The 21766-nt window shown below is 40.3% G+C and overlaps 1 protein-coding gene across 2 annotated transcripts in view; it reads left to right on the forward strand.

The window, feature by feature from the left end:
• bcar1 (BCAR1 scaffold protein, Cas family member) overlaps nt 1–21766 on the forward strand; it is a 72766-nt gene that overhangs the window by 9160 nt on the left and 41840 nt on the right. Inside the window, exon 2 of one of the 2 annotated variants that reach the window (XM_053234775.1) lies at nt 19652–19696. The exons of the other annotated variant lie outside the window; for it this stretch is intronic. Coding sequence (XP_053090750.1) covers nt 19652–19696 — 45 coding nt within the window. The remainder of the gene's footprint in view (nt 1–19651; nt 19697–21766) is intronic. 2 annotated transcript variants of the gene reach the window in all.

Raw genomic sequence — 21766 nt, forward strand, 5'->3', positions numbered from 1 at the left:
TTTATAAGTCACACTCAGTCACTAGGCCCAGTGAAGCTCTTTCAGTGTGCTTACTGTTTCACTGTAGATTTTTTTTGTTTGTTTTTTTTAATACATTGTCTAATCTAACAGAATCATTGTCACATCATACACACCTTATGATCATTCCCTTTTGAATGAAATTAATCACTGCAACATAGTGTTACACAGGACTTAGTTTATAAATGATCACAGTATTGGCTTTTGACTTGATGTTGCAGAGGGTTGCAAAATGAAACAAATTGCAAATTACATCATTTTTATTGTGTGCTGTAAACATTTAACCTCAGATGTTGCTGATGTGATGAATCACATGTAAATCAAGCCAGCGTTTAATTGTTTAACAGATCTCATCTTTATGATGAGTGATAATAAAACTTCGATTTATGAGTCCTGGAAAAAAAGAAAAGAAAAAGAAACACAAGCAGTTGATTTCATAGCAAATAACACTAGTATTAGCCTCTGTTGTAAGTGAATTATTGGCTATTGATGCCTTCAAAGCTACTGTTATTGCTTCTAGTTTGCATGTCACTCATGCCCTGTAGCTCCAGAAACAAATGAATATTTGTGAAATGAAGTCAGTTAATGACTAGTCGTGTTGAAATGCTCTGCAGGGCATGAAAATAACATCACCCGCCTGTGCTTTAATGAGCTAGAGAGTGTCTGTGTCTTTATTACGTTCCTGAGAGACTTGTGCTCCAGTCAGCTCTGCACAGCAGGCGTCTGTGTGTGTGTGTGTGTGTGTGTGTGTGTGTGTGTGTAAAGAGCTTGAGGATATGCATGTTTATGGGTGTAGGTATTGTGTAGATGTATATGAATGTGCATGAGACATGGTAAATGTTTCGTGTGTGTGGGTGGGTGAAAGAAAAGAAGACCATAAAAATGTGCATGTTTCGGTGTGAAGCAATTGTGTTTATATGCATGTGTGAGACATGGGTTAAGGTGTGTGTATATGTGTGTGTATGTGTCCTCCCCATTTGCCATGCATAATCTACGCTGTGGCAGCGTGAAGCAGCTGTACTGTGTGTTTGCTACTGTTTGAAGACCAGCTAATCCGTGTGAAGGTTAACTGCTCCTCCCTGAATTACACAGGGCGAATTAAAGCAACACTCTGCATAATGTATGCACCAGCCAATTCAATTTCATAATTGATGGATTACTACAGATAAAAGGAACATTCCCGAGCTTTCTTTCGTACCTGTCGTAATAAAGCTGATGATTCTGCCGAAGGATGTAGGGTGTGAGTTGAGATGGGTTAGTATAGTTGCAGTGTAATCATAATTGACTCGGTTCCAATAAACTACGGGAGCCATGCATAATTAATGTAATTTATTTTAGCTAACCTGGGAATAGATGAACAGTGCTTCCTTCCGTGCCCTCTTTGATACAGCGTGACCTCCATCGCCACCTCAACACCCACACACAAACAATGCAGCATTATGCTGCTGGAAATGTCTCATTCGAAGCTTGTCAATGTTTTCTCTTGCTTGTTGACCTTTTCTGCGATGCGAGCTTGGTGGAGGTGTGTTTAGGGATTTATAAGCGGAGAGTGGAGAGCGTGTGTGTTGATTGTAAATGGTAGAAGGTAATGAGTGAGAGAACGAGCTTGAACAAGCCAACCAAATCGGCCAAGCAGTACAGCAGGAATCCATTTCATACAGCCACTGTAGGGTGACCTTTCACAGAGGAGTTGTTCCTCTCATCAGTGCTGAAGGATTAATGTTAGCCCAGTGTTTTAAAGAAACGTCCACTTTCCCTTTTCCCTGCGAATGAGTCGACCTTTCCCTGCCTGGTGGCCTTTCCAGCGCCGACCGCAGGATTAAGCCAAGGGATAATGGAAGGATTCCGCACCTTATTACCACTACTGCTGTGGCAACAGTAAGTCATTTATGGCCAACAAAAGCAGCTCTATTTGATAGAGAATTGATTCAGGAAGATGGGCTTTTCGATTCCTCGCATGAGATGTGGTTCTTCTGAGCTTCACGCCGTGGTAGCAGCAGGAACAGAAGAGTGGCACTGCAAAAAAAAAAAAAAAAACAAAAACAAAAAACATCTTAGCAAGTGAAAGCATCTGGAATAAAGATGAATTTATCTAACATTTCACAAAATGAGATTATTAGGTCTATTTCAAGACATTTTTATTAATTTCAAGCCTGAATTTTTCTTGTAAATAATTTTGTCTTATTTCAAGCATTAATGTTTTACATTATTAAACAAAATTTTCTTTCATTGGAAAAAAAAAATCAAGCTTGTAATTAGTTACAAATGTTGTGTTTTTTCCAATGGGGAGATGAAAGTTAGCTGTATTCACGTATTTTGTATTAACTGACCACGTCATTAGGAACACCTGTACGCTGCACATTGTTGGGAAAACATTGCCTGGTCTTTCCTTAGATTCAGATCTGTTCCTGACAGGAGTGGAACCCCATGTGATCGTCTTCTGCTGTTGTAGTCCAGCCGACTCCATTTTTGGTGTGGTGTGTGTTTGGTGTGGTGTGTGTTTGGTATGGTGTGGTTCCTGCTCTAAAAAATTTTACTGTGGACTTCCTGTCTGCTTGCACGAGTCTGGGCATTCTCCTCTGACCTCTCTCATCAACAAGGTGTTTCTGTCCTCAGACCTTTTTTTTTTATTGGGGGGTGGTGGAGGGATTGGGGGTGGTGAAGGGATTGGGGTTGGGGGGGTGTCCACATTATTCTGTGTAAGCTGTAGAGATTGTTGCACCAACAACCAAGCCACGATCAAGGTCACTGTGATCACATGTTTGATGTGAACATGAACATAACTGAAGCTCTTGACATGTATCTGCATGATTTTATGCATTGCACTGCTGTGGTATGATTGGCTGATTGGTTCAATTGCAGGAATTAATATAATAATAACTGTTTTCTGGCCCATACTTTGAACTATGGCATAAAACTCTTGAAAAGATGTTTAACATGCCCCTGGCTTCCGTGTAATAAATTCACATATTAGTGCACACAACCGTATCCTGAGTGTTTGGTAAGTGCTGACTCTCGTCTTTTCCCTTCTATTTGACACAGCATGTGTGTATCTCGTTAGGCAGTGTCTGAGAGAGAGAGCGTCTACTCTGCCAAGGCTGATCTGCTCACGCCTCAGCTACCAGCAGCAAGGCCAGCACAGCTGAGCCGCTTCCATAGCCGACCGCGGCAAACACATCAAAAAAACATTAATCCTCTTCAACTGCTTTTTATACTCAGGGCTGTATTTCATTCTAGTCAGCAGGGTATAGAGTTTTTATGATCTGCCATAACGTACCCGTAAAGGGAGAAAACGACAGATTACTGTGAATTCGGGACCAAGTGCTGTGAAGAATGCCATGGATTTGGAAAGGATGCCCTTTAAAAGCACAGACGTCAGTATACAGAAGGCACAAAGTGAGGCATGGATTTTATGTAGCTCACAGCATGCTGGAAATACGTTTTGTGTTTCAGCCATTTCGGGATCATTCAGGAAGCTTTTAGAAGTTTTTTTTTTTTTTTTTTTTTTTTTTGGTCTTCATCAGGGAGTTTTGTGGTGACTAATGATTGAAATAGCCTCCAATTTGAGTTTGGAAGATTAGTCATGAATCAGCACAGACTGGAAATATCCATCCAGATCTGCATGTGAGTGGACGACCACATGGATTCCCAGAGATCAGCTACCAGATACTTGTAATAAGCATGACTATGTAACTGGGAGATCACAGATGGTATTGTTTTGCTCTGTAAAGTGATATGTGTCAGGGTTTAAGATGTGTTCCTCTAGTATGGTTACCAGTGCAGATGGCTGGTAGCATCTGTACTCCACCAAAACACTGAAATTATAGGCTCCAGGTGAAAGCACCGTTTTGTACTGAGTCTGTAATTTAGGGCGCATGAGGAAGCCTTATTGTCCACTTCTATAGGGTCATGGATGAATAGCTGTGCATGTGAGAAACAAAGAGGGTCAATATGGACACTTGTAAATCATCCCATAAGAGAGTTTCCCTTTGATTCTTCTGCCCTCTGAGAATTTATGTTTGCTAGATGTATAGTTGAGCTCCATTAATGAGGGACTCAAGTACCATAAATCTTAGCTGTTCTCAGGCTTTAGGGCATGCATTTACCTTGAAATAGAAGTTCTGACTTGGGAACAGATACCCCATGTTATCTTATTGGTCACTTGTGGTGGTGCAAGTGGCCATTTTGAAGGTGGACCCAGAGCTCAGGATGATAGCCCCTGAGGCTCAGTGACTGCCCAGAGTATTATGGCTGGTTCACATCACTCTTTAGGCGGAAATGATTAGAATAAACCAGCAGAACCCAACAGGAAGTTGTAGGTCAAATGTAAGAGCATGAAAAAAGATCAAAGAACTTGTTCATTGTGATAGAGAAAGTATTCGTATTGAGGTGCTTCCTATGTGTATGTTACAGAGGGCTGGATTTGAGAGGCAAATGCCAGTCTGATCAGTTTAAACAGAGCAAAAGGGTGAGCCATCAGTCCTGGCCCATGTCCTTTGCCCTGCTTGCCTAGTGTGTAATCCGTTTGGCTGCCATCTCTGCAGAAGACAACGAGAATTGGTTTTGAACCAAGAGGGCAAGCAATTTACTCCTCATTCACAGACCATTCTCCACCTTATGAGAAAAAAAGAGAAGATAGCAGAGTGGAGGGTGGAAAAGGACTGGGGTGGGGGGGGAGGGGGGCTGAGTAGGAAAGGAGAAAATATAAGAAAAATAAGAGAGGGACTATAGGAGATGGAAGGTAAGTGTTAAGATGAGAAATTAAAGGTAGAAAGCAACATATATATTGTGAGTCATGCATGAAATATATGAAATAAAAAGATGGAGGGTGTGTGTGAGAGAGAAGACTGGAACACTCCTGACACACTCAGCAGCACCACATTTAGTGTCCAAGGCTCTAAAGTGTCTGCAAGGCACATCGCTGTGTTTTCCAACATTCCATTCTATAACATAAATTCACATCACGTCAAAGGATAAACAAGCTCACTGTCCATTTATCGCTTCCAAATCTTCTGCTCTCTGTTCTTTAAAACCAAAACAGTCTTTGCTGAACATTCCTGCAGCGTTACCACTACGTTGTCTGCATATTTAAGCAATAGTGAGAGGTTGGAAAGCTGGACCTCGGTGCTGGAATGCAACCTTACTTTCCATCTCTGTCTCCTTTCCTCTCCCCAAATTTGAGCCCAGAATTTTGGTCTCTCAGCAGAGACTTGAATTTCCCACTAGCCTGGGCTCAGCCGATGTCTTTTCAGCAGCCAGTCTGATGCGAATGGGACCGGTTTCAGAGAGACATATTGTGGAAGTGTTTTTGCCAAACGGCAAGTCTGCACTTAGCAGCGGCCTTTAAGACAGGCTTTTTTGGGCTGCAGCCACTCAGATCAGCCCTGGCCTTGGGAGAGGTTAAAACACACACACACACACACACACACACAAATAGGGTGTCTCAATGCAGCAGATACTGCACTGTGGCCTTGATCAATGGAGGTATTTATATACTTGCTATGCAGTGGACCTTTTTCTGCTGCTTCTACACTGCCTATGATTACACTAATAATGTATCATTTATTTAATAAAACTCGGCAACATTACAATGTGGCTTGTTCTCAATGTATCAGTATAAAACTGTTAAATTGAGAGTACTGCTGACACAGCTAGCAGGCCTTCAACTAGGTATGTGTTACATTTTTTACATTACAGTTTTTGCTGTGAATTTGAACACACACGTGGTGGTTGGTAGCATCACAGGTGCAAGAAAAGATTGTTAATGACGCAGATAATCTGACCCCCTGTTCCCACACACACTCACAGTAAAGGAGCTGGCCTCCTACAGAGTAAAATCCTGGCTCAGCCCTAAAGACTCTGCCTCAGAGGCATGGAGGAAATGGGCGGAAATGAGACGGATGGATATCATTCTCCTTCTGGCTCAAGGGTAAACAACCCCCTCTCTTCCTCTTCTAGAATACATTTGCCCACTGGAGTGGCATTCCATTTGTTAATTACACTGCATGTTCATCTTTAATTACTTCTGAATTCTCTGAAAAGTTTGTATTTATTTGCTTTCACTGGTAATTATATGCTAAAAAAAAAAGTCGATTCTGCCTTCCAATATCGACTGTATCCTGTTTGTCTTTGTCCAGGTTTGGAAAATGTCCCAATATCCCACCTTCTCATCTGTCTTCTTGTCCTTGTGCTTGTCCAGTCCTCTCCCATATGTGTGTCAAACAGGCCCTCCCATCGCCTGATTAAATCGCCTCTTGAACCGCGTTTGCCCGCTGATCAGTGTGTGCTCAAATGGCTGTCTGATGGCGGATTGATGATGCGTTGAGGCTGTGTTTCAGTGAGTGAGTGATGTGTTTGTCAGCGAAGGTGTGAGGACACACATGCACACAGATGCACAGATGTACACACATATCCTCTGGCTGTTGACACATTGATGGTGAAATGGTGGTGGTGGCACCAGCTGGAAGAGGTATTGTTCAGGCCTCCTGCGCTTTTCCTTTTCCTATGTGCTGATGTGGCCATTTCACACTGCTTGTGTGTGTGTGTGTGTGTGTGTGAGAGAGAGAGAGAGAAAGAGAGAAAGAATAGAGGGACAGACTAGGACTGGAAATATTGATCTAGGGTGGAAGATTCAGGGTGTGTGAGTATGTGTGTGTGTGTGTGTGTGTGTGTGTGTGTGTGTGTGTGTGTGTGTGTGTGTTTTGATGTCTCAATGGTGTAAGAGCTTTGCAAAATGAGATAATTTAAAACGCTTTTTTGCCTTCTTTTTTTTGGTACAAGTGATTATGTGGCCACGTGTATATATGCACATGCCATGTTACCTCTCAGACCTGTTCATGATCGTGATTCAGTTCACACTCTTATCAAACTCTATTGATTATTCTTTCATGCTCCACCAATTCAAGTGACGCACTGAATCTGACCCACACATCAAGAAATCGCTTACTACCTGATCTTATTCAAATATTTCTGTGGAGTATCAGAGGCCTGTAAGATAGTACATATGATAGGTCTTTAATTTTTTGCTGTGCTGTCTCTGGCTAGTGGATTTGGCTAGCAGATTACCTGTTGGATGCCCGCTCATCCCTCACAAGCAGAAGTGCTCAACACACACACTCCTTAATGATAGGCTCCCCGTGGACGCTCGGACCAAATTACAGGCATTAGTTTGGTGGAGAGGACACTCTGTATTGCAAGCCAAGAAATGCTTGACAGTATCCAGTCCAACAGCATGATCTTACAGCCAAAATGTTTTTTTTTAAAGCCCTAACTCTTTTTAGGAAATGATTTTCCAGAAGTTTTTCCATGACTTACATGACAGCTGTTGCTTACAGAACTTAACGTTAAGGTCAGCCATACAGCTCCTTACAGCCACTGAGACACACACACACACACACACACACACAAAATCCATTCCTCAACTAGTTATAATTTCATCCCAGTTTACCAAAAAAATTATACAAAAAAACTATACAGGATTACCTAGGTTAGTTCAAAATGTTCGAAATGATAGTGAAGTTCAGTCCACCAATCCCAACCCAATAAAAGAAAAATAAAGTGTAAACAACAATTTCATAAAGAAGTTATAGATATTATGCCAATCCCTTAGAAAGGTGTGCCTAGCGCAATTCTTCTGATAAAATAAAGGTAAAATAAATGCATTTAGGTAGTCTGATAGGACCTAAATAGTATAATGCAGTGCTAAATAATGTAAGCATGCTAAAATATGCAAACATGCTCAATATCAGTGGCTTTAATAGGCTTACTTTACACATTTCCAGTGCCTGGAAATAATACTACTAATATTTGCATTAACATTATATTCTTTTTTCCACCAATATTGTTCTAGGTCTAGAAAAATAGTCCAGAATGTACTATTAATTATAATTAAAAAATATTGTAGTATTAACAGGTAATATTATAGGGCTGTTTTTCTGTGTTGTGGTCTTACACTAGACTAAATGATGCTGCTGATAAAATTGTCACATTAATTTCTATAAATTCGATGCTTAAATGGTCATTGCAGTTAGTGTTACTTTGATGACACATTTACTCTAGTTGGCTCAATTATCCCCAGATTATGCTGGTGTGGGTTACGGTACAAGATGTCTCTGATAGCAAGGGGTCAGGAGTAGCTGGAGTGGAGGCATGAGAACACGGAGAGTGATTTGCTTTTCCTTATCTCACAATCTGAGACAGCAGATCCACACTGAGCATGCGCACTGCACTTGTGTCCACAGTCAGGAAATGGGCCATTCTTTTGTGCAAACTGGTGGCACAAACATAGGGCCCTCAGTGTGTGTATGTGAGAGAGAGAGAGAGCAAGAGAGAAAGGAGTGCAAAGTGTTTGTGTGCATGTGTGTGGATATAGTGTGTGTACATTTATGTTTATGTAAGTAAGTTTTAAAAATAATTGCTTCACTCTGCATGAGTGTGTATGTGTGTGAGTGTGGGTAACTCCACTGGAATTTTAATCTCATGCTGCTTAATGGAAACTGGCAGATGTGGAAGCCTGTTATCAAATAAACAATGAGAGAGAGAGAGAGAGCGAGAGAGAGAGAGAGAGGCCACGTAACCAGGAGCACCGTGGCAGTTTTAAGCAGCACGAGACAGCAGGATAATAACTACTTTGGCAGGACTTTTTGTTTTGGTACTAATACAGACAAAGTGCTATCGATGTCCTGCCCCAAGTGCAATAGAACTCTGTTCTGTTATGTAAAACATTGAAGCTATTATGTAAATCCAGTGTAATTGGGGTAAAATAGTTTTATTATTAGTGCCGTTACTAGCATTTGGTAATAAAATAATACTGGGTTTGGGAGAATTGTAAAGAGAGTTTTCTCTTGTACTGAAATGCAACCACTGAAGTCTTAATATGGGCCTTTCCTCTTAGATTTAATAAGTATCCAGAATTATTAACATAATGTAACATACAGCTTACAGTGAGTGTATTGGCCTAAAACAGGATAAAATACCTGAAGTAAGACAAACTGACAGATAATCATTGCATTTAGAATTGCATTGTGTATTATGGCCTTAAAGGTGTAGTCAGTGATTTTGGCAGAACATAGTTGAAGCTAGCTGGTTTGAAACTCAAAATTCAAACAAATACAGCTTGTCCATTTGGTGTTTTCTATAAATCCATGTTCACAAACGTGTGCACACACTGCCCTGCCTAGATCACCTAAACAGAGCTTTCTGAATTCCTAGGCATTATGGTGGACAAGCAAGTAGCTTCCTATACCACAGTGCTGCTGAATTCTGGAAAATGAAGGATTCATTTTCTAAAACAGCATACCTCTGACAGCGGTTCCAGCTGTGATATAAATGACTGCTTTATTTTATACACACAGGCGCTTTTATAACGAACAGTAAATTTCCTGAATTTCCCTTCAGGGATTAATAAAGTTTATCTTATCTTATCATCTAAGGCTAATATAAAAAAAACTGATTAAAAAAGCATGCAGTTATCTAACAAAGAAAAACATGCAATTGTTGGTATGGTGAAGCTTCCTGTTAGGAGACACTGTTTATGGAGGAGTCTCAGGTGTCAGCGCTTTTGTAAAGGTCAGTACATTTCTAGACAGGGGGAGAATCTTCACGACAGAGGAGTTTGCGCTTTCCCGGTTCTCAGAAAAGCTGTGGCAAGCTGCATTTTTTTGTCTTATAAACTTCAAGAGAGAGAAAAAAGAAAGGCTGAAAAAAGAGAGAAAATTACTATTCATAGCTGCTATAACATAAGTAATAACAGGAACTAACTTCTTTTGTGGATGCGCCATAACATAACATTTCATGTATACATTTTTAAAATGGATTAAAAGTATGATGAGTCATTCATCAATAAATGAAAGATTTAAACTGTTGGCAAATCGTTGTTGTATAAGAGGAATAACACACTAAGCTGTTATAGGAAAATAATCTACTTATTATTATATCACGCCACCCCTGCATGGATTATTTTCCTATAGTGGCACAGCCTGTTGTGTGTTAATCCATAATTGTCCTTTGGTCCACATCCGTCATTTTAATCCAATTTATTGATCTTAGAGCACCACAAAGACCCTCTCTGAGATATTTTATTGATAACCTTGCCAGATATTCCAAAAACTGTTCTAACTTAAAATATCACCGGCCCTAACTTTCAGTTTACAGAAAACATTTGCTTGAATTAGATGTTTCAGTGGTGTATATTTTTTAGGATTTTTGGCGTCCTGCCTATAGATATATGGTGAATACTTTCTGTCTGACCTTCATGGGTCTTAGCCAGTGAGTTGTGGTTATGTTCTTGAAGTCTTGAAAGGCCATCAGTCTCTTGTCCCAGGAGTGCTCCATTAATGAGGATGCTTGCTTCACTATTGGAACTTTAGGGGGGATATTGCTTTCTGTGCATGGAGACAATTCGTACGTTTCTTTGTCATTTCCGTGAGAAGGCTTGTGTGTTGTGACAGTCTTCTACAGAGCTTTCCTTCCCATGTTCTGATTCTTCAGTTGCCCCAAAGCAAAGCTTTTAACCTGTGGTTCTGATGCCTACAGTGACATTTTCATCTAGACATCTAGACAGCTCCCTCTTTTCCTTTTGCTATCTTTCATGGATTGTCACTAGTATAGATGGAGCTGTGATAGCTTCTGCCATAATGAGAGAAATGATCATTTTTATGATTACGATGATACCACGTAGTCCAGTTTTCACCCGTTACAGACTGTCCTTGAAAAAGAGCCACTAGATTGCGAGAGCCATTCTGTCTGATTTGCTCATCTAGTCGGTGTGTTTATGTGGATGGTAGGATTCATGTCCCATGAATTCCTGGCTTGAGTGTCCAGTCCAGAAATTGGCCGCAGAGGATATCAAGTGTTTCGGTCTTTCTCTCCTGGTCTCTTTCCCTCTCTGCTGTCTGCTGAAGTGTTCTCATCTGTCCATCATGCTAACATAGTCTGTATTTCTCTTTGGATATGTCAACCTTAGGGGGGACACACACACACACACACGCAGGCATGCACACACAGTGGACAACCTGTGTGTGAGATAAGTGGGTTGTGAAGTGAGGTCATTTCAGTGGTCAGTCAAATGTCTTTCTTCTGGCTACTGTTCAGATTTCATGCTTAAAAAAAACAAAAACAAAGAGCACAGACAGTTAGGAAATAGTTTCCCAAACAAATTGTTTCTGTCCTTATTTTGTTTATGTGAAATCGATGTGAACTGATGCTCCCCACATATGGGGAGTTGTACTGTGATGGCTTGGGACTGCGATTGCTGTAGTGGCTTTGGGGCTGCGGTTGCCACGAGCACCTTCATATTCAGGACTCCATCAGTGGACAGTGGATAGATTTTAACCAACTGGACTTCTTGCAAAAACTGTGAGGAATTTACTGGTTACACAAATGCACTGTTTGTCCATATCGTCTCAGGGAGTTTTTCCTTGCCATCGTCGCCGCTGGCTTGCTCATTAGGGATAAATTCACATATTTACAATTTATTTTTTGTGAATCCATTTATTTCTGTAAAGCTGCTTTGTGGCAATGTCCATTGTTAAAAGCGCTACACAAATAAAATTGAATTGAATTGAATTCCAGCAGAACTCCATAATGGTCACGTAAATAATATTTAATTATTTAAATAGTATTTTAATATTTTTTTAATTTTTAATATTATTTTTATTTTTAAATTTTTTTTTTAATTATTATTTAGATATTTAATAATTTAAAATAATAAAATAATAAATTTAAATAAACTTATTTAAAATAATAAAAAATACAGGAAAAGAGACTTGTGAAAGAATTCAGTAAAAAAACAACTTTTAGGCAGATCATGAGGAAAATTATTGGAAACTGTTTCCATGCCAAACATTCAGACATCAATGGTTCTGTATATTAAAGCACACTTTTACAAACAGGTCTTTATGCTGTGTGTGTGTGTGTGTGTGTGTGTGTGTGAGTGTGTGAGTCCATATTTTTATATCTTGTTTGGGAATATATTTTCCACAAGGATAGGAATATCTGACAGCTTTGACCTTATGGGGACATTTGGCTGGTCCCCACAAGGGTTTATAAAAAAAAAACTGCAGCTTTTATTTAAAAGCGAGAATATTTCCTTCGGGTGATTGAGGATAAGGTTAGATTTAGATGTAACATAGCATTAATTACCTGCATTAATAATTATGACAGTGGAAGATCGTCACAAGAATCCAAACATGAACGAGTGTGTGTGAGCCTGTGTGACACGTCTGCATATGTGTATATAATTATGGTAGAGATAATCAGGACTGTGCAGTTAGAGCTAAGATGTGTGTGTGTGTCATTTTAAATTTTGAAGCGTAGAGGTAGAGCTCAAAGTAGCGACAATGATAGATAAGGTGCACTTGCATTAGACTGTCTAACTAACAGCAAACCTGCAGTAACGTGGATGAAATATCACTAAATAAGACACGTGATAAGCATGTATCTGTGTGTTTTGTTTACAGCGAATAGATTAGATGCAGTAAATACAAACGTAATTTTTTCAAGGCAAAATTGGTTCTGCTAAACATCAATTCTCAGGACTTAAACTGCTAGCGACGATATTACATGTCTGGTCATTAATGTGCAGTGATGACAGGAAATTGGGGCGGGTTTTAAGGGAAAGCCTGTGGGTGTAATGTTATTTTGCTGTCTCATTTCTGCCGTCTGTGCATGTAAATAACTGTCTGATGTGCGTGTTACCTGCTCTTCTGATTAGCTGTGAAGTGTGGGTGTAATTTCTGTGGAACTGTCTCTTTTGATTCTGTGGCTGTTGCCCTTTTTGCACAGTGATTTTCTCTGTTCTGTACATTGTACACGCATTTCAGTGGATCAAATTTGCATGGTAAATAGCAGTGGGCCTGAATGGCTCAGTCTAAGCTGTTGGGACTTAGAGACTCCAAGCCTTATCAAGCGGTCTCACATTTTAACGCAGACGGACACGAGAGTGGTGGCACAACACCAGTGATGAGTGGAAGCAAATATTTGACTTGCATATTTGGGCTAGGGAGTGGAACCTGGCACTGCTGTCCACCCGCCCCTCTCTCTCTCTCTCTCTCTCTCTCTCTTTATTTCTCTTTCGCTGTCTTTCTTACACTGTATGTGCCATGGGTTGTCAGTTTTGTTGTGTTCAGCCCGTCAGTTTTGAGTAAAGGTTATAGTAATGGCTCCTCTGAGAGATAACTTGAGAGAACTGTTGAACTCACTACCTCAGAAATGGCCTCCTCGTCAACACAGACACACCACCATACACATATACACAAACTTCTCTCTATTGTTTGAGTGTGACAGGTGAATGATAGCAAGTGTGGGTCAAAACCGCATCAAAAACCGTTTCCATCCACAGCTGGTATAAAAGGCGACATGGATTAACAAAGGAGCAGTTTGCAAGTGACGCTGTTACCACCTCACTTGGCTTTTAACTCTGGTACAGTACTACCATACAGTACGTGATTATCTATTATTTAAACACATGGTGAGTTGCCACACAACAGAACTATGTTTGTCAACTGAGTTGCACCTACAACAAAACCTTCGACAAACCTATTGACTGATATTGAGTAACTGTTGATCTCCCAAGTGGTGCAACAGAAAAGTTGGGAGATCATGAGCAAAGCCATAGCCATCAATGGCTGAAAGTCAAGAGAACAATATTGGCCGTGCTCTTTAGGTGGAAGGGATGACACACTCTCTATCTTTCACCTGTCAATCACAGTGACACTAGCCAATTATGGGCTTCTGTGAGCTCATATATGCAGAAGAAGGTAGATAGTGCTAAACCCCCCACCACCCCTCCTTCCACCCCTCCTTCCACCCCACACACTCTCAATGTCAGTCTCTCTTTCTCTTACAAAGACAGTTTCTATTGGATGAATCTCCTATGCATGAGTAATACTATGGATTAGTGAAGAAATTCATTCATTACCTCTTTTAAAAAAACAAAACAAAAAAAATCCACAGAGGATTAAGAAGGCATAGTAATTATGTCCTATAACTAAATGAATAAGTGGATGAATTAGAGCCCAGATGCATGGATTTCTGATTGAATAAAGAAATATATAGGATTAAAACATTAGGTTTCACAAAAAATGTTCATTAGTTTCACAGTACTCCAGTGTAGCCTATGCTATGCTTTCCATGTGTCTTTCCGAACCAAGATCTGCCTCCAGTCCAGTCTGTCCAGCGTGTTAAAACATGTAATCCCGAAACTGTCTTTTCTTCCAAGCTGCCTTTGGACCGCTCATGCATAAAGGCTGCGTGGGCACTTTTAGATCATCCATATTCTCTGACTAGCCAGCATCAGCGCGTCAAGAAGCTCCATATATCATTCTGAAAAATAACACACACACACACACACACAGCAGAGTGGAAGTAGGCCTGTGTTTCTCATTAGCCTACTCCACTTCTGCAAGGGTAAAAACGGATCTGCACGCTGTTCTCTTGCTCTCTGGGGAAATGATGTTCCTGCATGTTGCTTTCTATCGCCGCCCTATACTGCAGCACTATGTGCATTCAAGCTGATGTGTGTGTGTGTGTGTATATTGTATGTTGGCTTTGTTTGTACATTTGGCTGAGATGTGTATGTGTGTGTATATGTTTGTGTTGACAGTAGGACTGTGGTTTTCAGTATTAAGTTTTTATATCTTGATAGTTTTTATATCTTGACAGTTTTGTTCTGGTGGAGACATTTGGTTGATTTCAACTGCAGCTTCTATTTTATTTTATTTTTTTAAAAAAACAAAAAACTAAACAAAATTGGTTACTATGGTTAAGGTCAGGGTTAGCTTTAGGTGTAGCATAGCATTAGTTAGCTGCATTAATAATAATAATGGCAAAGGAAGGTTCTCACAAGGATAGTAAGGCAACTCTGTGTGTGTGTGTGTGTGTGTGTGTGTGTGTGTGTGTGTATACTAACTGGCCTTTTGGGAAAGCTCTGTGTCAGATGATTTGTCCAATTGTCTATGTAGTGTCTGAGCTGTCAGTATGTCCTACAGTGAGGGTGCTGTATGTGTGTTGAATTGACTCTGTGCTGAATTAACACTCATGGTGTTTATATATATCCCAGATGGACGCAAATGAACACTGTAAAGAGTTCGTTCAACACAGCGGGTGTTATTTCAACACTGGAAATGTCAGCACACAACACTACACCCATCTATCACTTTTCCCCCACACTCATTCACTATCCCTCACTCCAAGCACTTAGAGATATTTAATTACAGTATGTCAGGAATATTCACTGATTATCTGTCTGTCTCTCATCATTACACATTAGAGCTTAAAGAATCTTTGTTTTCATGTATTGATTGCCAAAGCAGTGGATCAGTCTAAATCTGCTGCCTCCCTTCCTGAGTCTTTCTTTCTTTCTTTCTCTCTCATTTTTTTCACTGAGAGGAGAAGGTTAGCTTGGAGAGTCTTGTACGTTTCATCAATAAACAAGGCCAGGAACCACCTATTTTAACTGAAAGAAGCCATTTGAGTGGCATGGCAGATAACCAACCGCAGACCTTTTTCCCACAGCCTGTTGGCAAACCTGTGTGATTATCTTGTTTACTCACCGCGAAGTGCTTCATACAAAACCCTTTAATAACTTTTAAAGACGAGAGTCCAGTGACTGAAATGCTAATGATGTTTGCTTTCCCACTGAATTTGATTTTCACTGAAAGCTGGTACTGGAAGGGATGTATGTACGGAAATGTGGAGAGCCATTCAGATTACAGACGTCAACATTCTGAAGATTGTGGCCAGAAAAGTGCACAAAAGATTTTAGCTGCTTTGTAAGCTTTAGGTAGAGCATCTGAGGCTGAGATGAGTTTTACTATCCAAAGTCCAATCTATCAGTGTCTATAGAGAGGACAACATAATAGACAACAGACATGCTTTATTGCTTTTAGCTATTTATTCTGAGTGTGTATCTCCCTTAAACATGTTTATTATTGGCATTAGCAATGTAGCTCCCATTCAGTTCATTATAATTGCCAGTAAAGCAGTTGTTTGTTCTCTGAACACACTTAATTTTGTCAAGAATAAACTTCCCACAGCTCCCCTGCTTTGTTCATGTTTGTTAGGTTTCTTTTGTCATGGCAATAAATGATGCTGTCCCTCCCAAGCCATGGCCTCACTAGTTTTTTGTTCCAGACCAGCAATATTTCGGTGCTGCAACTGACTGATTTTCTGGGCAAGAACTGACTATTTTGTGGTGGAATAGGTGGAACAGTTTGTGATTAGACACTGACTCTGTAAAAAGACTATTTCCTTTTTTGCTGTCTTTCTCAGTCTCTACTGAGTGCTTGTGATTTTTGATCAGCTTTTGGCTGCTGTTAATTTTGATGGTTCCCCACTATGCTCCTTTCAAGAGCCCTTTTATCACTTGTCATCCCAATGCACTGCTTTCGCTTTAAAACCGTTTCATCCACAAATGACTGTCATATCATGAGTGTATATGAACATTGTAGTACTGTGTGTGTGTGTGTGTGTGTGTGTGTGGTACAAGTTGTAGATATCTGTGTAATAGGGCATATATTTTAGTTATTTATGAATGCATGTCTGTATGTGGACCTGTTGGGAGCGTGTGTGTGTTCAGAGGTCAGAGGGACTTCAGGATGAGGTTGGCGTGCTTTGTGTAATTCGCAGTGATGCATGGGCGCGGAAGAATGTTGACTGTGTTATCAGTTATCAGTGGAACTGGAGCACATTAGTCCTCCTATCCTCTCATCTTTTCTCCTCTCCACTCTTCTCATAGGGTCATTGGTTACCAGTCACCATGGCAACTCTCATGGCCTTTCCAGCGAATGGCAGTGGGGCATTGGATGTGTGTGCCATCAAAGCCAATGTCAAAGCCAAACAGCAGCCGATCCACTATATAGTGCATTTTATAGTCATATCCAAAACACATGACGATATCCAGTGGGCTCATGTAGTCCCAAAATGCTTTGCACTAGGTTAGTGCTCAAATTACCCTAGCAGTTTACCTACCCACAATGCAACCACGAGGAATAGAACGTAGGGCACCATTTCAGACACCAGTCTTGCAGAACTTCATTGTCATCTCCTTTAACAGCGATAAAACTGACTCTGTCCTGTTTCACTGGTAAATTCATTTATTCATCTTCAGTAATTGTTTTATACTGGTCAGGGTCACGATGAATCCTCTCCCAGGAACACTGGATGCGAGGAGCGAATATGCCCTGGATAGAACGCCAGGCCATCACAGGGTACCATGAATACATACATTCACACACTCTTTCACACCTAGGGGCAATTAAGCATAACCAGTTCACCTACAGACAAGTTTTTTTGGGAGGTAGGGGGAAACCCGAGAATATGGAGGAAGATTTGAAACTCTACACAGACAGTAACCCAAGCTCAAGTCTCTCTCTTTGTCTCTTGTACTGACTTGTGCTGATGTGTGTGTACTATACCAACAATACCCAGCAATGATAAAAAATATGAATAGCCCACAGGCTGATGACATCATCTGGGAGTCAACTGAGGTGTATGTGTGTGTGTGTGTGTGTGTGTGTGTGTGAGAGAGAGAGATATATATATATACTGGTCAATTGAGATGAGACTTTTACCCCAAGGCAGTATATATGAAAGTAATTTTGTGTATTATGTGAATGTCAAAGAGAGAGAGAGAGAGAGAGACCAAGATACATAAAGAGAGGGACAGGAGAATTATTAGATTAGCTCTATACAGAGATGGTGGAGGTATTGTGGGCACAGAAATATCTATTTTAAAGGTTTATTATCTCTGTTATTTTCTTTCTGAATTGGAAAAGCATCCCTGTTTCAAATACAAATGAGTGTTTTTCTTCTAATTAGTCTAATAAGCAGTTGACCAGGCAGGATTTACCTACACATTACTAAGTAATTACTTACACATTACATTTAATTGTGATATTAAACTCAATCCGGACATCCTTGTGGAACTCGGAGTAGCTGAAATTTGTGCCACATTTCCTTTTACATGTGCAGAAGACATGACAGGCACTGTGAAAGACAGTAGCTCACATATGTAACATCTATAGCATCTTATTGGAAACTGGAAAATAATTTGTGTTGTTGTTGTTATTTAAGTTGGATTATATGAGTGTGCATGGCCTTGCAACATGCCACATGCGTAATATGTACACTGATAATATAGAATAAGAGCAAAAGACAGACAGGTTAAATGATGTTTATATTACTGGCCAATGTTTAATGTAAGTGCTGCACTCAGTCTAATATCATACTAGCCATCTAATCAGCATGACAGACAGGTCTGAGGTGAAGAAATACAGAAGACATACAGAGAGAGAGAGAGAGAGAGAGGAAGTGTACAGCTATGCAAACACAGAGTAGATTTACCCCTATTTTACCTGTATGGAGCCAACAGCAATCATGACACATTCACAACATAATTCTATACAGTATCTGACAATAATGTAATGATCTTTCATATTTCGTGACACAAATAAAGTATGGCTGTTTTATGTATTCAATTATTCAAGTAGTATTCAAGCATTATTGTCATTTATATAGAAGATATACAATTTTTATACAAATACAATAAGATTGTGCTGCTATGTCAGAAGAACTCCAGTGTGTTTGAAAAGTTACAACTTTCTATATAAACATGACAATAATACTTGAATAACACTTGAACATGTGTGAGTGTGTGTGTGTGTGTGTGTGTGTGTGATAATATTGCACAATACAGTGATCATTAAGGAGAAAGGTAAGAATATAAGAACAGTAAATAAAGCACTGATACACACTTAATATTGCCAAATAACTGCTGTATATAATATACACTTATTAGCTATGAATTAATGTCTAATCTGCGATAGCGTCATACAGAAGTGTTTATATAGTGTGGTTAAAAAACATTTGATATAATATAGTATATACAGTATGGCAGTGAAATGACAATATTTACAGTAAGTTACAGTTTTGAAAAGGTGGGACTGAGTAGGAAAGGAGTCCATTAATTCTACAGTTAAGAATCCTGATGGATTGTGGGGAAAAGCTATTTTTAACATGGTTGCTGCTTCAGAAGCGGTTGTCAAAGAGGTGAAAACTGAGTCTGAACTGGCCGAAAGGCATCCATGTTGTGACGCCCAGGGCCTGGTTACAAATAGGTGATGAAGCTGTAAGAGGTCAGTGTCAGTGGTATTTAATACATCATCACTGATGTAAATAGTGGAACATTCAGACCATAGTGTGTGCACTGAGTAGCAGCTAGTGAGTGAGATTTAGATCTGTAGCAGAGCAGGGCAGAAAAAAAATCCTCGTATTGTGAAAGCAGAGCAGGATCCAACAGGTTAAGAATGCACCAGGGTGGAAATTGCACACTAATACAGCTATGAATATATCTGCATATGAATGGCTTTCTAAGCGTATTCTCATTACTGTTCAGCAGCACAGCTCAGATCCCTTCAGATCGCCTGTGCCTCTTTTATAAACTCATTTTATCTATCCCTTCACACTAGACACTCCAATCTTACTGCCCCTGCAGAAATCAAGCCTTATATTTTAGGTCTGTTTTGAGGCTGGAGATCGTAGTGTGATTTTCAGGCCCGCAGGCTCAGACGGAGACTGACATGTTTGTAATTGTTTGAACGAGTGTCTCATCTGCACTGCTCCCTCCTCCTTCCAGGTGTTCTGTAAAATGTTCAACTGCCTACAGGGGGCGTCGGTTGAGGTAGGTACAGCAACAGCATGGGAGAGACACAAAAAGAGTTGGTTCTCTTATGTACTAACATTACAGGGAGCTCTGGGAGTGATTGCATCAGCCTGAATTTGATTAAAATTAGTGTAGTAATGTTCAAACCAGCCTGGGCTAATCTGTTTTTTTTTTTTTTTTGGCATGGTGGATCTTGTAATCATAGTGTGGTTTTATGGACTGAACCCATACTTATACTGTAACAGTGTTATGGTAGTGTTCGCATTTTATCTGCAGTGTTGATTACTAACTCAGTGTGTACAACTCAGAATCCTCTTTATCTTTTCCATCTTCTTCTATCTCTCTCTTTCTCTCTGTCTCTCTCTCACGGTACTGACACACTTCTAATTGAGGGCACGGCTGTGATGAAACTCTTCCCCTAAAGTGAGTTGAAATTAGCAGCCCATCAGTAAAAGCCTTCCTCAGTTCATAAACTGATCTTAAGCTATGATACAGCCTTAATGGGCTCTCACACTGAATATGTGAGATTTTGTAAAACACTATTAATTAGTTAGTTGAAAGCAGGTATGCATGAGTGTGTGGTTAAAGCTGCAAACCTTGACTTTCAGAGGCTGCTTGCTTATAGCTTTATGGACTAGTAGCTTTGATACCCACAACAACCAACAACTACTGTATATACATTCCTGAAAGGGTCAGAAGATAGACATGCCCCCTGCTGGCTGGTGTAAGCATGCCAGTTTCTCCACTGCTCCCACCAGGAACCCAATTATCTCATAAGCTTCTTCATAAGCTCCACTGGATGAGGTCAGCTCCGAAGAAGTGGGCCCCATTAACCACAAACAGATGTGTTTGACCCCATTTTAGATCACAGCCCAGTTGTCTCTCAAGGTCAAAAGAAAGTACGACTGTCAAACTGCGCCCGGTGTTGATGTATCCATACAGTATGACAATACAGGCACATCCATTTCCTCCTTCATCTAAGCTCAAAGAGACGCTAATGGCTTATTAGCTACTGGTCAGACTTTTGCTTTTGAGTAACACACTAGGCTATCAGGCAGTGATTCTGAAAGGGTGGGCTTGCCAGTCGTTGCAGGCTTCACTGAGCTATGTAGATAGAGATCTGCTCATTAGTGGCCATTATATGTACGGTTTGACACACACACACACACACACACACAGGCGCACACATACCATACAAGTATGTGTGCTGCACACTGTTATTAAAGCGGCTCCTGACTGCTGAAGAGAACACTATTTGCCCTGCTGACCTCTCACCCTCCTGACATCAATGATGTCATGGACAGAGCTTTTGTGACAAAGGGCATGACCTCACGCCTTCTCTCTCTCTCTCTCTCTCTCTCCCTCTCTCTCTGTCTGTCTTTCTCTGCCATTGCTGAATAATGAACACTGAAGAAGAAGTTCCTCGCCCACATGCCAGAATGTGCTCCATTTCTCTATGGTTGCCCTCTATCTGGGGTGGCCTTTACCTGAGCAGGGGCATTAAATGTGCCCCGTGGTGCAACCCGAGGCATAGTAGAGGTTACCCGATTCATTTCTCCATTTTTATTTCCATACCCAGAAACTTTATAGTGCTTTTTCGCTTGACAGTATGGATTGGCAGGATAACGGTTATTGATCTGAATTCAGCTCTATCCACACCCTAGTAAATAATCTGGTCTTTCTCCTATCACATAACTGTACCCATGAAAGTACGAGGAGTTCTCTGAAGGTAGTGGGTTGGTGACATCATTTTCCACAAAATGCTAGTGTTAAAACTGACAGCAGTAGCAACAATGAAGGAGTTTCAATGGCAGATTTACCTTTTACTTGGCATTTGTTTCTGTGTAACCAGATAGAATATGATGTAACAAATTGTGATGTAATTTTTAGTAAAGTAGTATGTTATTTGCAACACAGCCCTTGTGTTTTTTCCAAAATGTCAGTTGTCTGGCTCAATGACAACTCTTGATGAATGGTTTGCCCAGTGATGTAGCTCAACTCATATTTCCATGTTCAGAAGGATAACCAGATTCAGCACAGATATTTAGTTTTAGATATTCAGCACTGGTCATTTGGCAATGAAAATAA

The sequence above is a fragment of the Pangasianodon hypophthalmus genome, chromosome 6 (genome assembly GCF_027358585.1).
Source record: "Pangasianodon hypophthalmus isolate fPanHyp1 chromosome 6, fPanHyp1.pri, whole genome shotgun sequence".
In the NCBI taxonomy this organism is placed as follows: domain Eukaryota; kingdom Metazoa; phylum Chordata; class Actinopteri; order Siluriformes; family Pangasiidae; genus Pangasianodon; species Pangasianodon hypophthalmus.